Source organism: Artemia sp. Qi Xiang Cuo, chromosome 10 (assembly GCF_049724085.1).
Source record: "Artemia sp. Qi Xiang Cuo chromosome 10, ASM4972408v1, whole genome shotgun sequence".
Lineage (NCBI taxonomy): Eukaryota > Metazoa > Arthropoda > Branchiopoda > Anostraca > Artemiidae > Artemia > Artemia sp. Qi Xiang Cuo.
Window position 1 is genome coordinate 50447206 of NC_142803.1, and position 18805 is coordinate 50466010.

At 35.6% G+C, this 18805-nt stretch overlaps 2 protein-coding genes across 2 annotated transcripts in view; both read left to right on the forward strand.

Moving 5' to 3' along the window:
* The window catches only part of Oseg6 (intraflagellar transport protein Oseg6), a 51938-nt gene extending 48472 nt beyond the window's left edge, over nucleotides 1-3466 (forward strand). The window contains exon 3 of the mRNA XM_089095491.1: nucleotides 568-3466. Within this exon, the coding sequence (XP_088951617.1) occupies nucleotides 568-2790 (2223 nt within the window). The 3' untranslated portion in view covers nucleotides 2791-3466. The remainder of the gene's footprint in view (nucleotides 1-567) is intronic.
* Nucleotides 3467-11950: 8484 nt separating this feature from the next.
* Cpsf5 (cleavage and polyadenylation specificity factor subunit 5) overlaps nucleotides 11951-18805 on the forward strand; it is a 198019-nt gene continuing 191164 nt past the window's right edge. Inside the window, exon 1 of the mRNA XM_089095121.1 lies at nucleotides 11951-12091. Within this exon, the coding sequence (XP_088951247.1) occupies nucleotides 11964-12091 (128 nt within the window). The 5' untranslated portion in view covers nucleotides 11951-11963. The remainder of the gene's footprint in view (nucleotides 12092-18805) is intronic.

Here is an 18805-nt window from a genome sequence, read left to right on the forward strand (position 1 = left end):
CTTAGAGGACTTTTAGTAGCGCAATTGCTTATTTTTGTGAACATTTTGGAGGTACGTCTATTGATTTGATGCGACACAAGATTTTGAAGAAATATACCTTAACTCTAAGCTATATAAACACTGAAAATTTACCGGCATGAACATTACTTGGATAAGCATTCAAAATATATTATTGCTTTAAATAGTTAAGAAATGCATCCCCAACCATAAAAATAAGGTAGATCGTCAAAATATATTTTACGCCCCATCAGAAAGGTAACAGAAGGGGCAGTCAAATTGTCAGTGTGTCTATCTCAGATACAAGGTGCTCATGAACACATTTTATCCACTATACCATAAAATCACCACTTGTTGTGAAGCTTTTGTCTTAAAAAATAATATATATTGAAAGAAAAATAAGCATTTCCATACATTCGAATATGACACCCGTAAAAAATTATTTTATTTAGCATATTTATTTAAGATGTGCCAAAAATTAGGATGACTCAAACACAGCATAGAGCTGCATGTATTTTCAAATAAATATTTTGTGCATTTTTTTTTATATAATTGTTTTGTTTTTTTAAGGAAGAAGGAGAAGAGTCGCCGTACATTTTGGAGGTAGCTGAACAAACAATTGGAGAAAATTTTGCCTTTCATTTATATTCTGCACAGCTATTTCAGTGTGGAGATGGTGGAAAAGTGATTACTACTCAAGCCCCTTATCATCCTTCCAGACTGGAAAAGTCTAAAAAAGATCCTGAAAGAAAAATTAGGTTACTGATCAATATTGGAGAATATCAAAGGGCAATTAATCTTTGCCACGAAGTCGGTTGTAAAGACAAAATCAGAGAAATAGCCGAAAGTGCATTAAAAATGTTTGACTTTGACAACGCTGTTAGTGCTTTTACCCAGATGAATGACATAAAATCAGCAATGACTATAAAAGAGTTTACGCATATTGAAAATGAATTCTTATTAAAAGGTCAGGTTGCAGTTGTACTGAAGAAATTTGATGCTGCTGAAGCGATGTTTCTTCAAAGTGACCCCATCTATGCACTGCGTCTACGAACAGCACTTCAACAATGGGACAGAGCACTCATTTTAGCAAAACAACACTCACCTAGTGAAGTTCCTCTTGTTTCTTACGAACTTGCAAAACAGCTAGAATTTTCTGGAAATTATTTGGAAGCAAAAATATATTATGAGGTTGCATTGAAATTTGAGTTATCAGAAGAAAAGAATAACAAATGCTTAGCAGGTCTTGCCAGGTCGTTCTTAAAATGTGACGAGTTTCAGCAGGGACTAAAACACGCGCATAAAGTTAAAGAAGAACAACACCTTGAAGAAATAGCGGAAATTTTAGAAGAAAAGAAACAAAATTCTGAAGCTTGTGGTTTTTATGAAAGAGCAAGAAATTGGAACAAAGTAGCTTTTTTGTGTGTCCATTTGAAGCTTTGGAGTAAATTAAGGGACATAATTAAAACAGCTGATTCTCCTAAAATTCATGCATTCTATGCAAAGGCGCTTGAACAAGAAAAAGATTACAGCAAGGCAACAGAGCATTACTTGAAAAGTGGAGACGAATTATCTGCCGTTAGAATCTTAGTTGAAAAGATGAAAGATATTGAATCTGCTGTAAAGGTATATAATAATCATAGGAATGCTGAAATAGCGTCTTTAATAGCTAATGCCTATGCTGAAGCAAAAGATATAAAGCTTGCAATTAGATACATGATCGCAGCTCACAGGAGAAATGATGCAATTGATTTGGCAAAGAAGTACAATTTCTTAAGTATTTTCAACGAGTTGGCAGATATAGATGGCACAACAGAGGATTTTCTGGAATTAGCGAGTAATTTTGAATTGAACGGTAACAGGTTAGAAGCAGGGAAATATTATGCAAAGGCAAAAAGGTTCGATAAAGCATTAAGTACGCTCCTAACTGATTTAAGTAACGTGGAATTTATAGAGGAAGCTGTAAGGATAGTAGTTTTAAGCAAGGATACTTATATAGCTGATAAAACAATTACTATTTTACGTGATAAGCTGGATTGTCAAAAGTATCTTCCAGAATTGTATTCAGCAAAAGGAGACTTTTTGGAAGCCGCAAACGTTGCTTTTAGACTTGCTGAAACTGAGCAAAGCAATGGCAACTATAAAATCGCAAGAGCTGCTTTGATAGATTCCATAAGAAGAATGCGGGCAAGTAATTTAAGTGTTCCCCTTGACCTAATTCGAACTTTGGAACTAGTTCACAGCTATTTGCTTGTACGTATACATTTACAAAAAAGCAATCATTTAGCAGCAGCTCAAATGCTACTCCGAGTATCTCGCAGTCTATCAAAATTTCAAAGGCATGCAGTTCATATTTTAACAACAACCGTTCTCGAGTGTCAAAGAGCAGGACTGCGAAAATCAGCGTACAGTATCGCAGCAATGCTACTGAATTCAAAATCTAAGGAACAAATTGACAAAAAGTACAAATTAAAAATTGAAAATGCTGCTCGAAAACCACCCCGAGAAGAAGATCAAGAAGATGAGGACTTGGCACCTTGTCCATACTGTGGGGAAATGTGTTTTGTCACAAGCTTGGCTTGTGAAGGTTGTAAAAATATTATCCCCATGTGCATTGCAACTGGATATCACGTAACGAAGCATGATTTGGTTATATCCCCGTGTTGCAGTTTTCTTGCCAAACAAGACGCCTTAGTAGACCTTGTTTCTATTAACGAGTGCTGTCCTTTGTGTGAAACCACCATAAATATAGAAGAAATCCGTAACGCGGATATTAAAGATATTAAATTTTGAAAGTTCAAATCATCTGCGTGGCTAAAGCCATTACTACTGATAATCTGGATTGTAAATTCACAGTTTGGGTTGTAATATGTACTATTCCACTGTCAATCACCAACATCAGCTAACTAAAACGTGGATCAGACAACCTTACTGAAAAGCAAGATTGTGGTTCTGGACTTGGGTTTTTGCCGGTTTGTGGATTGTGCTTATAAGTTTTGTTGTTCCAGAGTTTACAAGTAGACGATCCCCTCTTGTAAATCCGTCTTGCAAACTTTTCCATCAACCGGTAGATCTGCATCTTGTCTTAGAACCTGGCTTGTAAGTCAAAAGTCCTCTACTATTAGTGCTTAAAAAAAACATAAAACAAATTTCAAAGAAAAGTAAAGAAACAAATCAAAACCTTAAATGAGCAGAAAGAAAATTGCCTAATAGTTGAGACTCGCAACCAAAAGAATTTACTATAAGTGAACCAAAAATACTGATATTAAACATTATAGTGGCTTTATATTGAATTTCTAAAATATACACTACTTACCAAAAATACCAGTGATCTATGATCGTTCAGCAACAATAGTTTACTATTAAGAACCAAATTCATTGAACAAAACCGAAGTTTAATTTAATTGAAGTGTTGGTGATACTGACCATTTAAGTGGATATTAGAGACTATAGTTCTGAACGGTATTATGATTTTCTTTTCCATTGCCTTTTCTTTGGGCGAGTATATGAGGCTGATGAAATATTGAATGACATATTGTCTAAAAGGCATTTATTTTCCCTAGCAAATGGGAAAAATTCAAAACACTAAAAGCCAAGAAAATTCGGGCACCAGTCATTGTTTGGATCAGCTAGATATTTATGTTTGGTTGTGCAAATCAATCTGAAGGGCTTTACTAATTTCTTGCCTATTTCACATTGTTTAAGTTGTTCCAAAAAAAGTGGTTTTAGCTAGTGTTGGTTCTGTGATCAGACCTTCCCCTCTCCTGATCAACAAAGGAATAAAAAATGGGAAGAAGATAAAGGGAGAAAAGGTGGAAAAGGGAAAAGAAACAGATAAAATCATAGATAAACTTGCCAAAAAAGTTATATATGTCAGGGATATGGCTATTTGGTTACGACCCCATCTCTATAGTGCGGGAAGAGTCACAAAGAAAAAAGAAGAATGCAAACCTTACAAAAAGTGAAACAAAAGTAGAAAATTGGAGATAAACCTTCATATAAAAATTATATTCAGCAGGGACTGTAGAATCAGACAGGTACCTTCCCAGGAATAATGAGAATAATGAGTGATTGTTAAGGAGTAATTGTTTCCCCTTTACACCCCAGAAGATACTTCTACTCCATAAGAATCAGTTAGACCATCCATGTCTTCAACTGTATTTTTTTTCTTCTTTGTCTTCTCCTTGTGTTCTATGTACTTTTCATGCACTAACTACTTTTATATTGCTTTCAAAAGCAATACAATGGTAAGAGAAAAAGCAAAAGGCTTTGTAAAAGTTAGGTTAATGAATGCTTACTGGCCTTGTATTCTGTTTAGCTGATATCAAGAGCAATGGAATAGCTAGGCTGGGGTAAGAAGTGGTGAATGTCCCCTTTCCCAAGAAATTACGTCGGTGCATTGCTCTCGGGGTGTTTTTTTTTTTTTGAATGGAGAGGCCTGAAGATGTATTTTCAACTAAAAAAAAAAATAATAAGCTTTGTGGAAAAGACGGGACAATTCATTGGTAATCTCTAAATATTGTTGTCTGGTAATTCTCTAAAACATGTTAATTTAATGAGGTATCTAGGTTTTTACCTAGACTGCAATATGTCATGAAAACATCACGGTGATTTTGTGGCAGCAAAAGCTGCAAGAGGCCTTGGAATTAAACGTCGACTGAAGTACTTCGTACCAGGTCGGGTGGTGTTGCTTCCTTATCATGCGATTATTAGCCCATATATATCGTACGGCTGTGTGTTATGGGATAGCAATTTTTTTGGTAATTTTAGGCATGTACAGGTATTACAGAATAAGGCATACTGTTTGGTAGGGTGGTACGTTGAAGAAACTAATAATGCTGTAGATACATCCGTCTCTAGGGGGTATGGAATTCCATCCCGTATAGTGTTAAGGCGGCTGAACACCAGCATTTGTTTTTAAAAAAGTAAAGATTTTTTTGTTACGGGTTGAGGAACTATGATTCAGAAATTGAGAATATATGTTATTATTTATTTTCTTTTGTAGTTATCTTTTTTTTTCTTTTTTCTGTGTTTTATGTGATTGTTGAGGCGGATCGAAGGCTTCCCTTGAGCTCTCTGTTTGGGCAGCTGCGACAACAGGTTGTAACTTGTCCCTCATAAGCCTGTTTTGATTTAAAAAACATATAAATTTAAAAGTTATTTTAAGTCAAAGTTTTTTTAATTTAAAAAGTTTGTTATTTAAAAAAAACTTCCCATCAAGAATAGTAGGCAAGAAACACTTTCCATTTTGTTTTAATTTGTCGGCTTTTGAAGAGTTCGAATTTTGAGAACCAATAGTTTAAGGAAATGCCAATTAGCGTCATATACTAGAGACAATAAACACCCTCGAAAAATGTATTTAGGAAACATATATGCAATTTGAAAATGTTTTTTAATTTAAATTCTATATTTTACATTTTGTATAACAGTTTCTAGGCACATTTGTGCTATAAAATTATTGATTCTTCTTGAAAAAAAAAACTCATTCATTAAGCATTGTTTTTTCGGAAAATTTTACAGTTATCTTTTATTTGAACAGAACTTACGTTAATGGTTATTTTACTTCTCAAAATTATGGATCTTTCAGAATCATACTTTTGACGAACTATTTAAGTTGCGGTAGTAAGGTTTGATAGAAACATGTGGGGTACCAAAAACCTTTCGGACTAAAATTCAAGTAAAATAAATCATAAGTATTTTCAGCTGTCACACCACATTGCTTAATCTAATTTTATTTTCCCTTTCCCATCTTTTCTCCTGCATAGTGTGTTTTGATTAATTTCAATACAGCTTCAACATTGCCCAAAATTTTCGCCTTAATACCCTTAGATTTATTAGTAGTATTAATAGCACCAACATTTATAGCAGTAGCAGTAGGAACGGAGTTAATAGTGGTAGTCATAGATTTAATAGCAGTAGTAGCAGTAGCAATAATAATGATAGTACCAGTAGTAGTAGTTGTAGGAGTAGAAGCAGTAGTATTATGATGCAAATATTACCGTTTGGTAGGTTCAACACCCCCACAACAGGCATTGTAAGTTTTAATTTCACATACGAAACTGTTCCTAAGATGTTGCTGATATGCCCTTTTGACAACCTGCATACGGGTGGCAGGTTGTCATCCGTACAACAGAAATTTTCTTAAATATTGTCTGAAAATTTCACCTTCATAGCCTTAGGCATAGTTGTATTAGTAGTCACAGCAGCAGTATAACTACGCAACTTAATGCAATTAGCCATTGCTATTATATTGTATATTTACTCTCTTCCCTGTATAGTCGTATACTTCTTGAAATTTTCAACTTAATGCCCTTAACCTTACAAGTTGTTGCGATAGAAGTAGTACTTGGAGCAATAGCAATGGTAGTAGCAGAATAGGTAAATGTTGCGTTAGCAGAAGTATTAGTAGTAGCGTGCAAATATTGCGTTTTGGTCAATTGATCATCCCCCTTAAGTATTCTCTGAGAGTTCCAACTTAATACACAAAACAATCCTTAAAATACGCTATTTTGACAATCTAAATGCACAATCTAAAGTCTCTTTTGTTCGTTCGGATCTGCCATCAGTATTTTCTCAAATTTTATCTTCATAGATTTAGCCTTAATAGTACTGTTATCAAAGCAGTTTCGGTGGTATTAAAAGTGTTTACAGTGTTAGTGTTGTATTAGCAGTAGCAGTAGCAGTAGTAGCAGCAGTATTATTAGCAGTATTAGCATGTTCATATTGCCGTTACGTCAGTTGAACATCACTTTCATGATGCCCTGGAAGTTTCCCCTTGACAAGTTAAGCCGTTCCAAAAAAATTGTTTATGTGCGCTTTTGACACCGTCTTTACACCCTTTTCACCTTAATACTCTAAGCTTTATAAGTTGTTGCAATTCAAGTAGCAGTAAGAGTAGCTTTGTAGGAGTAGTAGCATAAGGAAAAGTAAAAGTGGTGTTAATGTTAGTAGTGACAAGCATATATTACCTTTTTGTCGATGCATCTTCCCCTTTAAGGATTCTCAGAAAGATTCAACTGAATACCCAAATCAATTCTTGACATACACCCTTTTGACAATCTCCATGCGCATAGTGTGTTTTGGTTTAGTTAAGATTCCCTCTCATTATTCTGTCGCATTTTCACCTTCATAAAGTTAGCTTTACTTTTGCTTGTATCTTAGCGACTGTGGTAGCAGTAGGAACATTAGTAACAATAATAATACATAATTTTAAATAGCAACAGCGGTAGCAGAAGTATTAATAGCAGTAGTATCGGGTAAATTTTCCCTTCCGGTATACTGATCATCCCACACGTAGTATCTCTGGTGTCCCTCCTTGATTTGATAAGTCATTCCAAAAATATTGCTGATACGCTCGTATCAGCAATCTGTATACAAAAGGTATGTTTTGATTTAGATCAAATTTCCCCTCAACGTTTCCTCATATATATTTTTTTTTCAACATGATCAGCCTTAGCAGTACTCACTACAGTAGTATTAGTTTTAGTGTTAGTAGTGGTAGTAGTAATAGTACGCGTGGTAGCAGTAGAAGCAGTAGTTGTTGTAGTAGTGTGCAAATATTGCCTTTTTGGTCAATTGATCATCTCCCTTATCATTTCCTAAAAATTCCAAATTAATATACTCAGTTATTCCTGAGGGACACCATTTTGACAAGCCAGATATATATAACATGTTATGATGTAGTTCAAAACTCCCCTCAACAGTCCCTTAAAGACTCATCTTAATTCCCATCATATGTTGGGAAAGTAGAAGTCAAATAAGCATACCTTTTTCAATAACATACACTATATGTAAGCAATGAACAACTTGCAGCCCTTGCCCTGACGCCTCGGGGGGGGGGGGTATTTGACGTACCAAAACACCTGATTTTTGAGCTTTTCAACAATGCTGAAAAAAATTGATGTCTCAAAACTTTGTTTGAATGTTTTTTTATGAAAAATGATGGGCGTGGGAGGGAGTCTCTCAAATCACTTTGACTTTTAAAAAGAGCACTATAATTTCAAATTTAGAATCAAATGAGATCCATCTGAACTTAATACGATCACCCATTCCACAAGAACCTTATATGCCCCCAGTGTATAACTTGAGGCCCTTGCCCCAGGGCTCGGGGGGGGGGGTGTTTTCCCACCTTGGATGTATTCTTATATGTTCGTTGGAAAATTTTAAATAAAATTGTCATCGCAAAATCTTAATCAGATACATTTGGTGAAAACAGGGGTAGTTTTTTTTTGGGGGGGGGGGCCAGTTGACCTCCATCACTATTGACTCTTAAAAGGGAACTAGAACTTCCAATTTACGTTAAATGGGCCACCTCTAAAGTTTATCAATCATCCTTTTCATTAGAACCTTAAATGCCCCAGGGGCATAACTTACAACCCTCGACCTTAGGCTCTAGTGGTTTGTATCAACCTCTAAAGCCTTGTTATATGATCTTTGCACTATTTTGAATGAAAGGCCTGTCTCAAAATATCTATTGGATGCATCTCAGAAAAACACTACGTTCTTGTGCGTGTGCGTGTGGGGGAGCTGTGCTCTGATCACTTTGACACTTAAAAAGGGAACTAGAACTTCAGTACCAATCCAATGGGTCCCCTCCAAAGCACATACAGCCACCTTTTCTATAAGAGCCTTATATGCCCCCAGTGCATAACTTACAACCCATGCCTTGAGAGCTGTGGGGGGGGTCTTCCTCACATATATTATTTCCGGACCCTTCAACTACGATGAACAAACTTTTTATCTCCAAATTTTGATTGAAGGTGCTAGGGGAAATGATGAGCGCGGAGGGGGGGGGGGTGGTTGCTCTCAAATCACTTTGATACTTAAAAGGACACTAAAACTTCCAACTTTAAATTAAATGAGCCCCCTCTGAAGTTTATACGATCGCCCATTCCATAATAACTTTATATCCTTTAAAACCATCACTTTTGACGCTTAAAAAGGAACAAGAACTTCCAGTTTTGAACCAACTCAGCCTCTACTAAAATTAAAACAATCATCCCTTCCATAAAAACCTTAAATGCCCGGTGGCATAACGTACAACCCTAGCCCTCAGCCTCTGTTTGTTTGTATCAACCCCCAAAGCCTTGTTATATGATCTTTGGACTATTTTGAATAATAGGGCTGTCTCAAAAAATTTTATTCGATGTATTTCGGGACAACATGACATGTTGAGGGCAGGGGGGGGGGTGTGTGGTGGTAGCTACCCTCAGATCACTTTGACTGTTAAAAAAGTACTAGAAATTCAGATTACTAATCTAATGAGTCCCCTCCGAAGTATATACGACCACCTTTTCTATAAGAGCCTTATATGCCCCGGGGCAAAACTTACAACCCTTGACCTGAGAGCTTTGGAGGCGGGAATGTCTTCCTCAAAGACATAATTTCCGGACCCTTTGACCACAATGAACAAATTTGCGATCTCCAAATTTTGATTGGACGTCTTTGGAGAAATGATGGGGGGGGAGGGGGCTGGCTTCTTTTGACTCTCAAAAAGGGCACTTTAACTTCCACTTTCAAATCAAATGAGCCCAATCTTAAGTTTATACGACCACTAATTTCATAAAAGCCTTATGTGCCCCCAGGGTCTGACTTACAACGTTATCCCTAGGGCACTGGGGGTTGTGTCAGCCCTAAATACATTGTTATATGTTCTTTGGACTATTTCGAGCAAAATTGCTGTCACAATTTTAATGATATTTGTTTGGAAGAGGGTTAGTTAGGGGGAGGGGGCTTACTGCCCTCCATCACTTTTGACACTTGAAAAGGAACTAGAACTTCCAATTTTCAACTAAATGAGCATCCTCTAAAATTTTTACAACCATCCCTTCCATAAAAACCTTAAATGGCCCCGGGGCATAACTTACAACTCTTGCCCCCAGTCTCTGGGGGTTTGTTTCAACCCCAAAAGCCTTGTTATATGATATTTAGACTATTTTGAATAAAATGGCTATCTCAAAATTTCTATTAGATACACTTCGGGACAATACGACATGTGTGGGGGGGGGGATAGCTACTCTCCGATCACTTTGACTCTTAAATCAGGTATTAGAGCTTCTGAGTAGGCTACCAATTAGAATTGCTTGAGCTGTCATCTAGTTTCAATTCGCTTCACAGTCTTCTCTGATACTTAACTTGTTTTATGCCTTGCAGGGGCATAGACAATAGCTTCAGGCCACCTTTTCAGTATTTTCCCGGAATTAATTCCATAGGGTAGCAGGGTTTTCATTAAAGTCTTTTATATTTACCAGCTGGTTATGAAACTACAAGCAGAAGTATTCACTGCTTGAGTTTTAACTTTCTCCGTGTCTGACTTCCTTTTTAGTAGTTGTCCTTCCTCGTGCTTAATTACAAGAGTATCTTTGCTCCAACAAGTGACCATTTCTAGATTTTGAATCCTGTGCGTCCACTTATGCAGGCTTGAAAATCGATGACAGAAGTGTGCAAATGCCGACAGATCAAAATATGGTCCATTTGAGCAACTGTGGAGCCATCATTTGAATACCGCGTTATGCTTTACAAGGGTTTGTTCCAGAAAATGATATTGACGATAGTAAAGTCGCAAGACTTGTAAAATTGGATGAATCTTTTCCCCGTCAGAGTACAGCTGACCATTCACGAATGGACCAACGATATTACTAATATCGGGGTATGTTCTTTGAACGCGAGATTTCGAGCACCAGCTAAAATTGGAAAGTCTTGTGTGGGCCGATTCTGCACCATATTTTCCAGCTCATTGTAGAAGGAGTCTTTTTCGGCATCCATTGCCGCTAATTGTTGCATAGACAGTAATGTTGGAGATGTTGGATAGTTCTCCTTTCAGTCGTAGTCTGGCAATTCTGAGGTTCACTGAACCCCATGCAAGAAGAGCTTTTTGTAAGGGATAGTCAATCCTAAGTCAAACTCCATTATCACTGGATCAATCATATGCACCAGAGGTGAGATATCAATACGAGTTGTTGGAGTCAAAAACTGGTACAGTTTATTTAGACGTTTTTTTCAATCCTGACTCTAATAACAACGTTTATTTGGTAGAGATTTCATTTTTACATCCATCACTAGTTTTGTCCATTCCTTTGTCCAAAGCCGTATCCAAAGGGGGGTTAGGGGGTTTGAACCTCTCCTGAAATTTTTTTGACTCGTAAAAACGTAACAAAAATGGATATGAACAAATTTTGTATGCGTTTTTGAGGTTTTTTTTGTAACCCCCCCCCCCCAAAAAAAAAAAATCTTTGAGTAAAACCCCCTCTGAAAAAAAATCCTCGGCACGGCCTTGCCTTTGTCACTGATTATACATCCAGCTTTAAATTTGAAATTCATCCTTCTTTAAATTTGTTTCACGGGAAATAGCTCCCCTATTTATCCGTTTCACTGCTATCTTAGGGAGCAGGATCACGTTGTTTTAAACCTGGGTTGCCGTAGCAGCACAAGATTTCTGGGAATACACAATTATTATTATTATTTATTTGAAAACCCGTCATAAAAAAAGAAGGAGCATAGAAGAAAACAAAAATAAAATAAAATGACTGCTAAACACAAATAGACATAGAACATATTAAGCACTTCGATAAGTCACTGTATAGCATCAAGTCCATGGGGTAAACGTAGAAGATATTTTGCAAACTAATGAAATAATTATGCGCTTTTTGCGATTAATTATCAGTTTAAAATGAGGATTTAATAATTTTTTGCTTAATTGCATGAACTGATTGCATGAATAATTTGATAGGTCTATACACAGAGCAGCACCGTTTATGAATAAATATTACTTAGTCACGTATAGCTTAAAGGTACACCCCACACCCAACTCTTTCGTTTTTCAATAGCAAGACTGTCTATTTTCTGATTTGTTTCTCGAAATGGATCTCAATCATTTTGTTACAACGCGTTTTTAAATGATAAACGACAGTAGCGGCAACGTTGCTGCAGTGTGCTGAGTAATTTTAAGAAAAAAGAGAAGAAATCTGATGCCTGATAATTCAAAATCTGAGCCCACAACTATGAACCGAGGAGGATGGCCTAGAAATTCCTTACCACCGCCAAATGCTACAAAATCGAAGTCTGAATCTTTTACTCTGAATAGGACAGTTAATTTGTAAGCTATGGATCTGTTTTAGTGTATGTTTATTAGTCACTGTCTAATGGATAGGGTAAAAGACCACTTTTCTTCAGCATTCCAAAAAAATTCATTTCATAATTCAATAATTATGCGCTTTTTGCGGTAAAATTCTACTTTAGCTACTTTTGACTATCTTGGAAAGAGGTTAGGTTAAGAAAATGAAACTTTCAGGGATGGGTCTAAAGGCTAAAGCATGTCCTAGGAAGATATTTTGAAGTACCCACCTCCACTCCTTCTCCCTCTAGAGGGTCCCGACCTTTGATGACCTTTAAAAATATGTGAGTTATAGAAGTGAAACCTTGCAAAATAGATCTTCTGCTTAAATGAAGTAGCCTACAACAAAATTGTTTTCAGCTTCACAACTTTGCTCAATCCCAATTTATAAGGTTTTAAAGATATGCAAATACATTTCCTGAATTTTGGAAATAAACTATTTATATGTCTTAAAATTCTGCTCAAATAACTGATATTGCATTTTCACAGCTAAAGCCAGAGAAAAAGAAACTGATAACTGAAAATTAAGGTAAAATGTTGTTTTGTCAAAATTTCAATGGGTATAGACCTGTCATGTAGGCAAATTTCATGACCCTCTAGAGGGAGAAGGAGTGGAGGTAGGTACTTCAAAATACCTTCCCCACCTTCCCAGGAAATACTTTAGCCTGTAGACTCATCCCTGAAAGTCTCATTTTCCTAACCTAACCCCTTCCCAAGATAGCCAAAAGTAGCTAAAGTAGAATTTTACCCTTTTTGCGATTAATTATCAGTTTTAAAATGATGGTTAAATAATTTATTACTTAATTGCATGAATAAATTGATAGGTCTATACACAGAGCAGCACCGTTTATGAATAAATATTACTTAGTCACGTATAGCTTAAAGGTACAACCATACCTTATCTTATCTTATAAATCTTATGAAAGATTTCATAATCTTTCATAATTCCATAATTACTTCTGTTGCAAACTGCATCATGAGCCCTTAAAAGAGCCCAAAAGGTATTTTATATAAATTATGAAAGAGCATAAAAAAGGCATCAAATGATGTTTTCACTTTCACCCTAACTAAATTATATGACCCACTTTAAATTTACCATTGAATTTACCCACCTCACCCCCCTAATGTTCAAAAATATACCCTGAAGTGTCAACAGCAAAGTTTTTAATTGCAAAATTCAGTGCTATTTTTGTTGACAACATTTGAAAACTTGAAATGTAAGGAAAACAGTTAATATTTGTGCTGCCCAGTAAATGAGGTTTGAATTGTTATAAATAAGTATTTTTGGAATATATTACTCTTGAACAACTTATTTATAAACTAGAGATTTGTTTTTAACAACTTTTCAATAACTGAACTACTGTTTGATAACTTCTTTGGGTGGTTACAAAAATGAATACCTTTGGGGCTCCTTTAATGGCTCAAGATGCAATTTGCAAGAGAAGCAATTATTGAATGATGAAAGAGCATAAAAAAAGGCATCAAGTGATGTATTCACTTTCATCCTAGCTAATTTATTGTGCCACCTGCAAATTTACCTAAAATTCTAGTTTAGGTACTTATTGCTACCTTGAAAAGGGGTTAAGTTAGGAAAATGAAACTTTCAGGGACGGGTCTACAGACTAAAATATGTTTTGAGAAGGTATTTGAACTACCTCCACTCCTTCCCCCTCAAGAGGACAGTGACCTTTTATGTCCTTTAGAAATATTTGTGTTATTAAAGTGAAACCTTGCAAAATAGATCCTCTGCTTAAATGAAGTACATGAAAACTATTTTTAGCTTCACAACTTTGCTTAATCCCTATCTATGAGGTTTCAAAGGTCTGCAAATACATTTCCTAAACTTTGAAAAAAACAATTGGTATGGCTTAAAATTCTACTGGAATTTTACTGCAGTTTTTTACCCTAATTTAAACACTCATAAAGTACAGCCAGATTATGAAAGGTTAGGTATAAAAGCTTGTTACCCAATTTCAAAGACATATTCTAGGCCTTTAGTTTATTCCTGAAAGCTCCTACTTTCCAAAATAGGCCAACAAGGAACCCTCAACTAGAAATTTCCTTAGCAAATAAAATTATTTATCTCTCTTAGTTGGAAGGTGTGTCATTGGACAGTAAACTGAGTCAAAACCTTTTTTTTTTAATTTTGTGTAATGTTTTAACTGTCATCTCAACAATGGAGCTGAACCAATCCAACATTGGACCTTATTTTGCTCTGAAGTGCAAATTTAGGTAATTAAGTATTCATGATTTTATGCTCTTTTCAAATATCATATTTGTATATTTGTAAATGCACCCCCTGAAATTCTTTCTTTATAATAAGCAGCATATTCCTGTTAATCAGATTATCATGTTTTTTCTCTATTGCTATCCACATCTTGAAATAATATTTTTGTAAAATTCTTGATTATGCTATGGGCTTTTGTTGCCTTAAAAAGTGGTTGAAATAGGCAAATGAAACTTTCAGCAATGAATCCAGATTCTTAGTGATCCCTTTGGAAGGCATTTGGAACCACACATGCACATTCCATCCCCTCTAGAGGGTACACACTACATTTAACAACCTTTGGGTAATAAAAAGTGAAATCTTGAAAATTTCCTTAAATTGCAGCTTGGAGCAATCTAAGGATTTTCATTGTGAAGCTCCAGAGTTGATGTTTGAAGTTGTTTTCATTGTTGTTTACTGACCATATGCAGTTGGATTATTGGTAGCTTCCCAGTTGAGTTTACACTCCCTCAAGGAAACACCTGCCCCAACACACAGGCAAAGATAGTAAAGGAGACAAAAAAACACATACAAAGGAATAAATTCAGACACACAAACCAACAAATAAAGCAACTGGGACAAGCAAACACCCACCCAGACACACATAGACAAAGAGAGAGAGAGAGAAAAAAACACATAAAATCAGACAAGCAAATTGATAAAAACAGGCACGGGGAAAACCAAACACCTGCCAAGACACACAGGCAAAGAGAGTGAGAGAGAGACAGAGACAAAAACCCATACAAATTCATAGATTCAGGAATACAAACCAACAAAGATAAGCACTGGGGCAAGCAAACAGCCACCCAGATACACAGGCAAAGAGTGTAAGAAAGACAAAAAAACATTTAAATACATAGATTCAGACATACAAACCAACAAAGACAGTCACTGGGACATGCAGACACCCACCTAGACACACAAGCAAAGAGAGTGAGAGAGACAAAAACACATACACATCTATATCTTCAGACAAACAAACTGACAAAGACAGGCAGTGGGACAAGTAAACACCCACTCAGACACAGAGGCGAAAAGAGTGAGAGAGACAAAAACACTTACAAATATTTAGATTCAGAAATACAAACCCACAAAGACAGGCACTGGGACAAACAAAGACATGCCCAGACACACAGGTAAAGAATGTGAAAGAGACAAAAATGCATACAAATATATAGATTCAGACATACAAACCGACAAAGACAAATCCGGGGACAGGTAAACACCTACCCAGACACACAGTCAAAGAGAGTGAGAGATAAAAAACGCATGCAAACACATAGATTTAGACTTACAAACGAACAAAGACAAGCACTGGGACAAGCAAACACCCACCCAAACACAGAGACACAAACATTGAGAGAGACAAAAACACATAAAAATGTATAGATTCAGACATAAAAACCAACAAAGACATGAACTGGGAGAAGTAAAATCCCGCACAGACACACAGGAAAAGAAAGTGAGAGAGACAAAAGCACATACAAATATATAGATTCAGACATACAAACTGTAAAAAACAAACCCAGGGACAGGTAAACACATGCCAAAACACACAGGAAAAGAGAGTGAGAGAGACAAAAACACATACAAATACATGGATTCAGACATACAAACATACAAAGACAAGCACTGGGACAAGCAAACACAAAAACTGACAAACAGATAAAGAGAGTTAGAGACAATAATACATACAAACACATCGATTCATACATATAAATGGACAAAGACAGGCATTGGGAGAAGCACACACCCTCCCAGGCACAGAGGCAAATAGAGTGAGGGAAACAAAAACACATACAAATTCATAGATTCAGACATACAAACTGACAAAGAAAGGCAGTGGTGAAAGCAAACACCCACCCAGACAAAAATGTAAAGAGAGTAAGAGAGACAAAAACACATACAAATATATGTGTTCAGACATACAAACCGACAGAGACAGACCATTGGACAAACAAACCAGGATACATCTGCAACATCAGCAATTTATATTTGGAAAGAGTATTGAATGGTAAGCTCATTTTTTACTAGTTTGAACCCCCATAATAGCAAAAACCATAGACCATTTGAAAACTCCCCAAAATCCTAGAAACTACTTCCAAACTATCATAAATACTTACTTATTCTGTTCCTGAAGGTCCATGGATTCACTTAATCCTCTCCCCCCTCTTAAGGCATAAATATACAACCTACTTTATATATTTCAATTATATTTTACAATAGCAAACAGGAAATGCTAATCAAGAAATGAAGAGAAGAGTAGTGGTATCATAAAATATAGCATGAACATTTAAAGTGTTGTATGTTTATTCATTAGGGGAGGAGGGAAGCAGTGTGCCTTAGGAATGAAATAAGTAAGCATTTATTATTGTTTTAAAGTAGTTTTCAGAAATGGTTAGGGTTTTCTTCTGTTAGGGTCTGTTCTGCTCCATGTTGAATATGGTTGAAAACTGTTCACTATGTCAGGGCATAGTAACATGCTGTAAGAGAAGTCTGCTTGAGAGATGTAATTTGAGCCCACTTGGTAACAAAGACTACAATGTAGGTATATTTGACCATGTGATGACCATTCTCCTGTGGCTTAAAGATGATACTACTGCTGAATAGCAGCTTCAGGCAGAGTATGTAAGATGGTTAGGTATGACAAGTAGCATCAACCTACTAATATCTTATTATCAAATCCTGAACTGCTCAGACAGTGCCTAATCTTAGTAAAAATATTCTGATTAAAATGTGTTTTTCCATAGAATGGATTATTTAGGAAACTATTTAAGACTTTTCTTGGAGAATATAGATAGTTTTAGAGAAGGCTGGATTAGTTGTGATAGGCTGTGATAGTTGTGAACTGTGGTAGTTGTGATATAATTTAGAAAAGTTTTTCAACATTCAAGTATAGACAAAAGTTATCAAAGTTAACTGCTTTGTTCCAACTTAAATGTTGTATTTTTGTCTAAGATTTTACTGGCAATATATATGGCTAAAATATCAGAGGCAACACTATAGCATTGCCTATAGTAAGGGCCATAAGGCTTTAATGTTTTACTTATTTATCAGTATTTTTGTCTCAGAAGCACATCATATGGAAGGGGTGGTCACATAAACTGCATTCACTTGATTAGCAGTTGGATGTTCTTGTGCCATTTTTAGAGTCAAAAGTGATTGGAGGGCCACCAGCCCCTCTTTCATGCCCTTTTCTCCCCAAATGCATCCAATCAAAATTTCAGAATAGCCATTTGGTTCAAAATAGTCTAAAAGTCAAATGACTATATCTCAGTGGGTTGGCAAATCCCCCACAGCCCAGGGGCAAGGGCCATAACTTATGCAAGCTACCTAATATTAACATATACAATTTTTATGGAAGAGGTTGTCATATTAACTTTGGAGGATTGGTAATTGAAAGTTCAAGTTTTGTTTTTAAGAATCAAAAGTGATAAAAGGGCAACCAGCCCCCCACCATCTTTTCCCAAAATGTATCTGGTGAGATTGTTCAAAATAGTCCAAAGATCAGATATCTTTGATTCTGGGTTAAAGAAAACCAGCCCCAAGGAAAGCAGTTGTAATTTATGCAAGTTGTATTCCTAGCAAGCTATGCAAGTTATTGTTACTTGGATATTTTGTTTAATTTGATTTACTGATGCATTTACTAGGTATCAGTAAGTTGCACTCCTAGCAAGTTATGCAAGTTATTGTTACTTGTATATTTTGTTTAATTTGGTTTACTGATGCATTTACTAGGCAAGGGCTGTAAGTTATGCATGTTTTAATTGTTACTTTGATGCTTTGTTACTTTGATACTAGTTTTGATATTTTGATGAAACATTGATGTTGAAAAAAATTGATTTTCTAAAGAGAATGTTGAAGAACTTGAATCCTTATCATTAAAAAAAACAACAGAAATTAATTAAAAAGAACTTTCCAAAAAGAAGTTTTTCAAGCAAAAGTAAAGGTCATTAAATTTATTATCAGCAGAAAAAAATTCCTATAATAGTCCAAATTCAAAACAACAAGAAATTAATACTAACAAATAGATGAAACACAAAAGAAAAAGAAATTAATTGAATAATCATAGCAAACCCACATACAACAGGTACTTGTATAAATAAATAAATAAACATTAGAACAAGTAAACTTAAATTGAATATGTATGTTGAGCTTAAAACGAACCAGAAATCACTACAAACAAGAGTTTGGCTGCTGCCCCTTTCCCTAACTGTGAAACGTCTAAAGCCTCTGTTGTTGGCACTTTACTGAAAACTATATATGTCTTGATTAGTCTTGGAAAGAACTAATAAAATTAAACTGAATATTTGATATATGATGATACTAATTGCTCAAAGCTCATCATTTCAAGATTTTATTTCACTGTAAGTTTGATTTTGTTGTAATAAGCACATAATGTTGTAATAAGCACAAAATAAAATATTTGT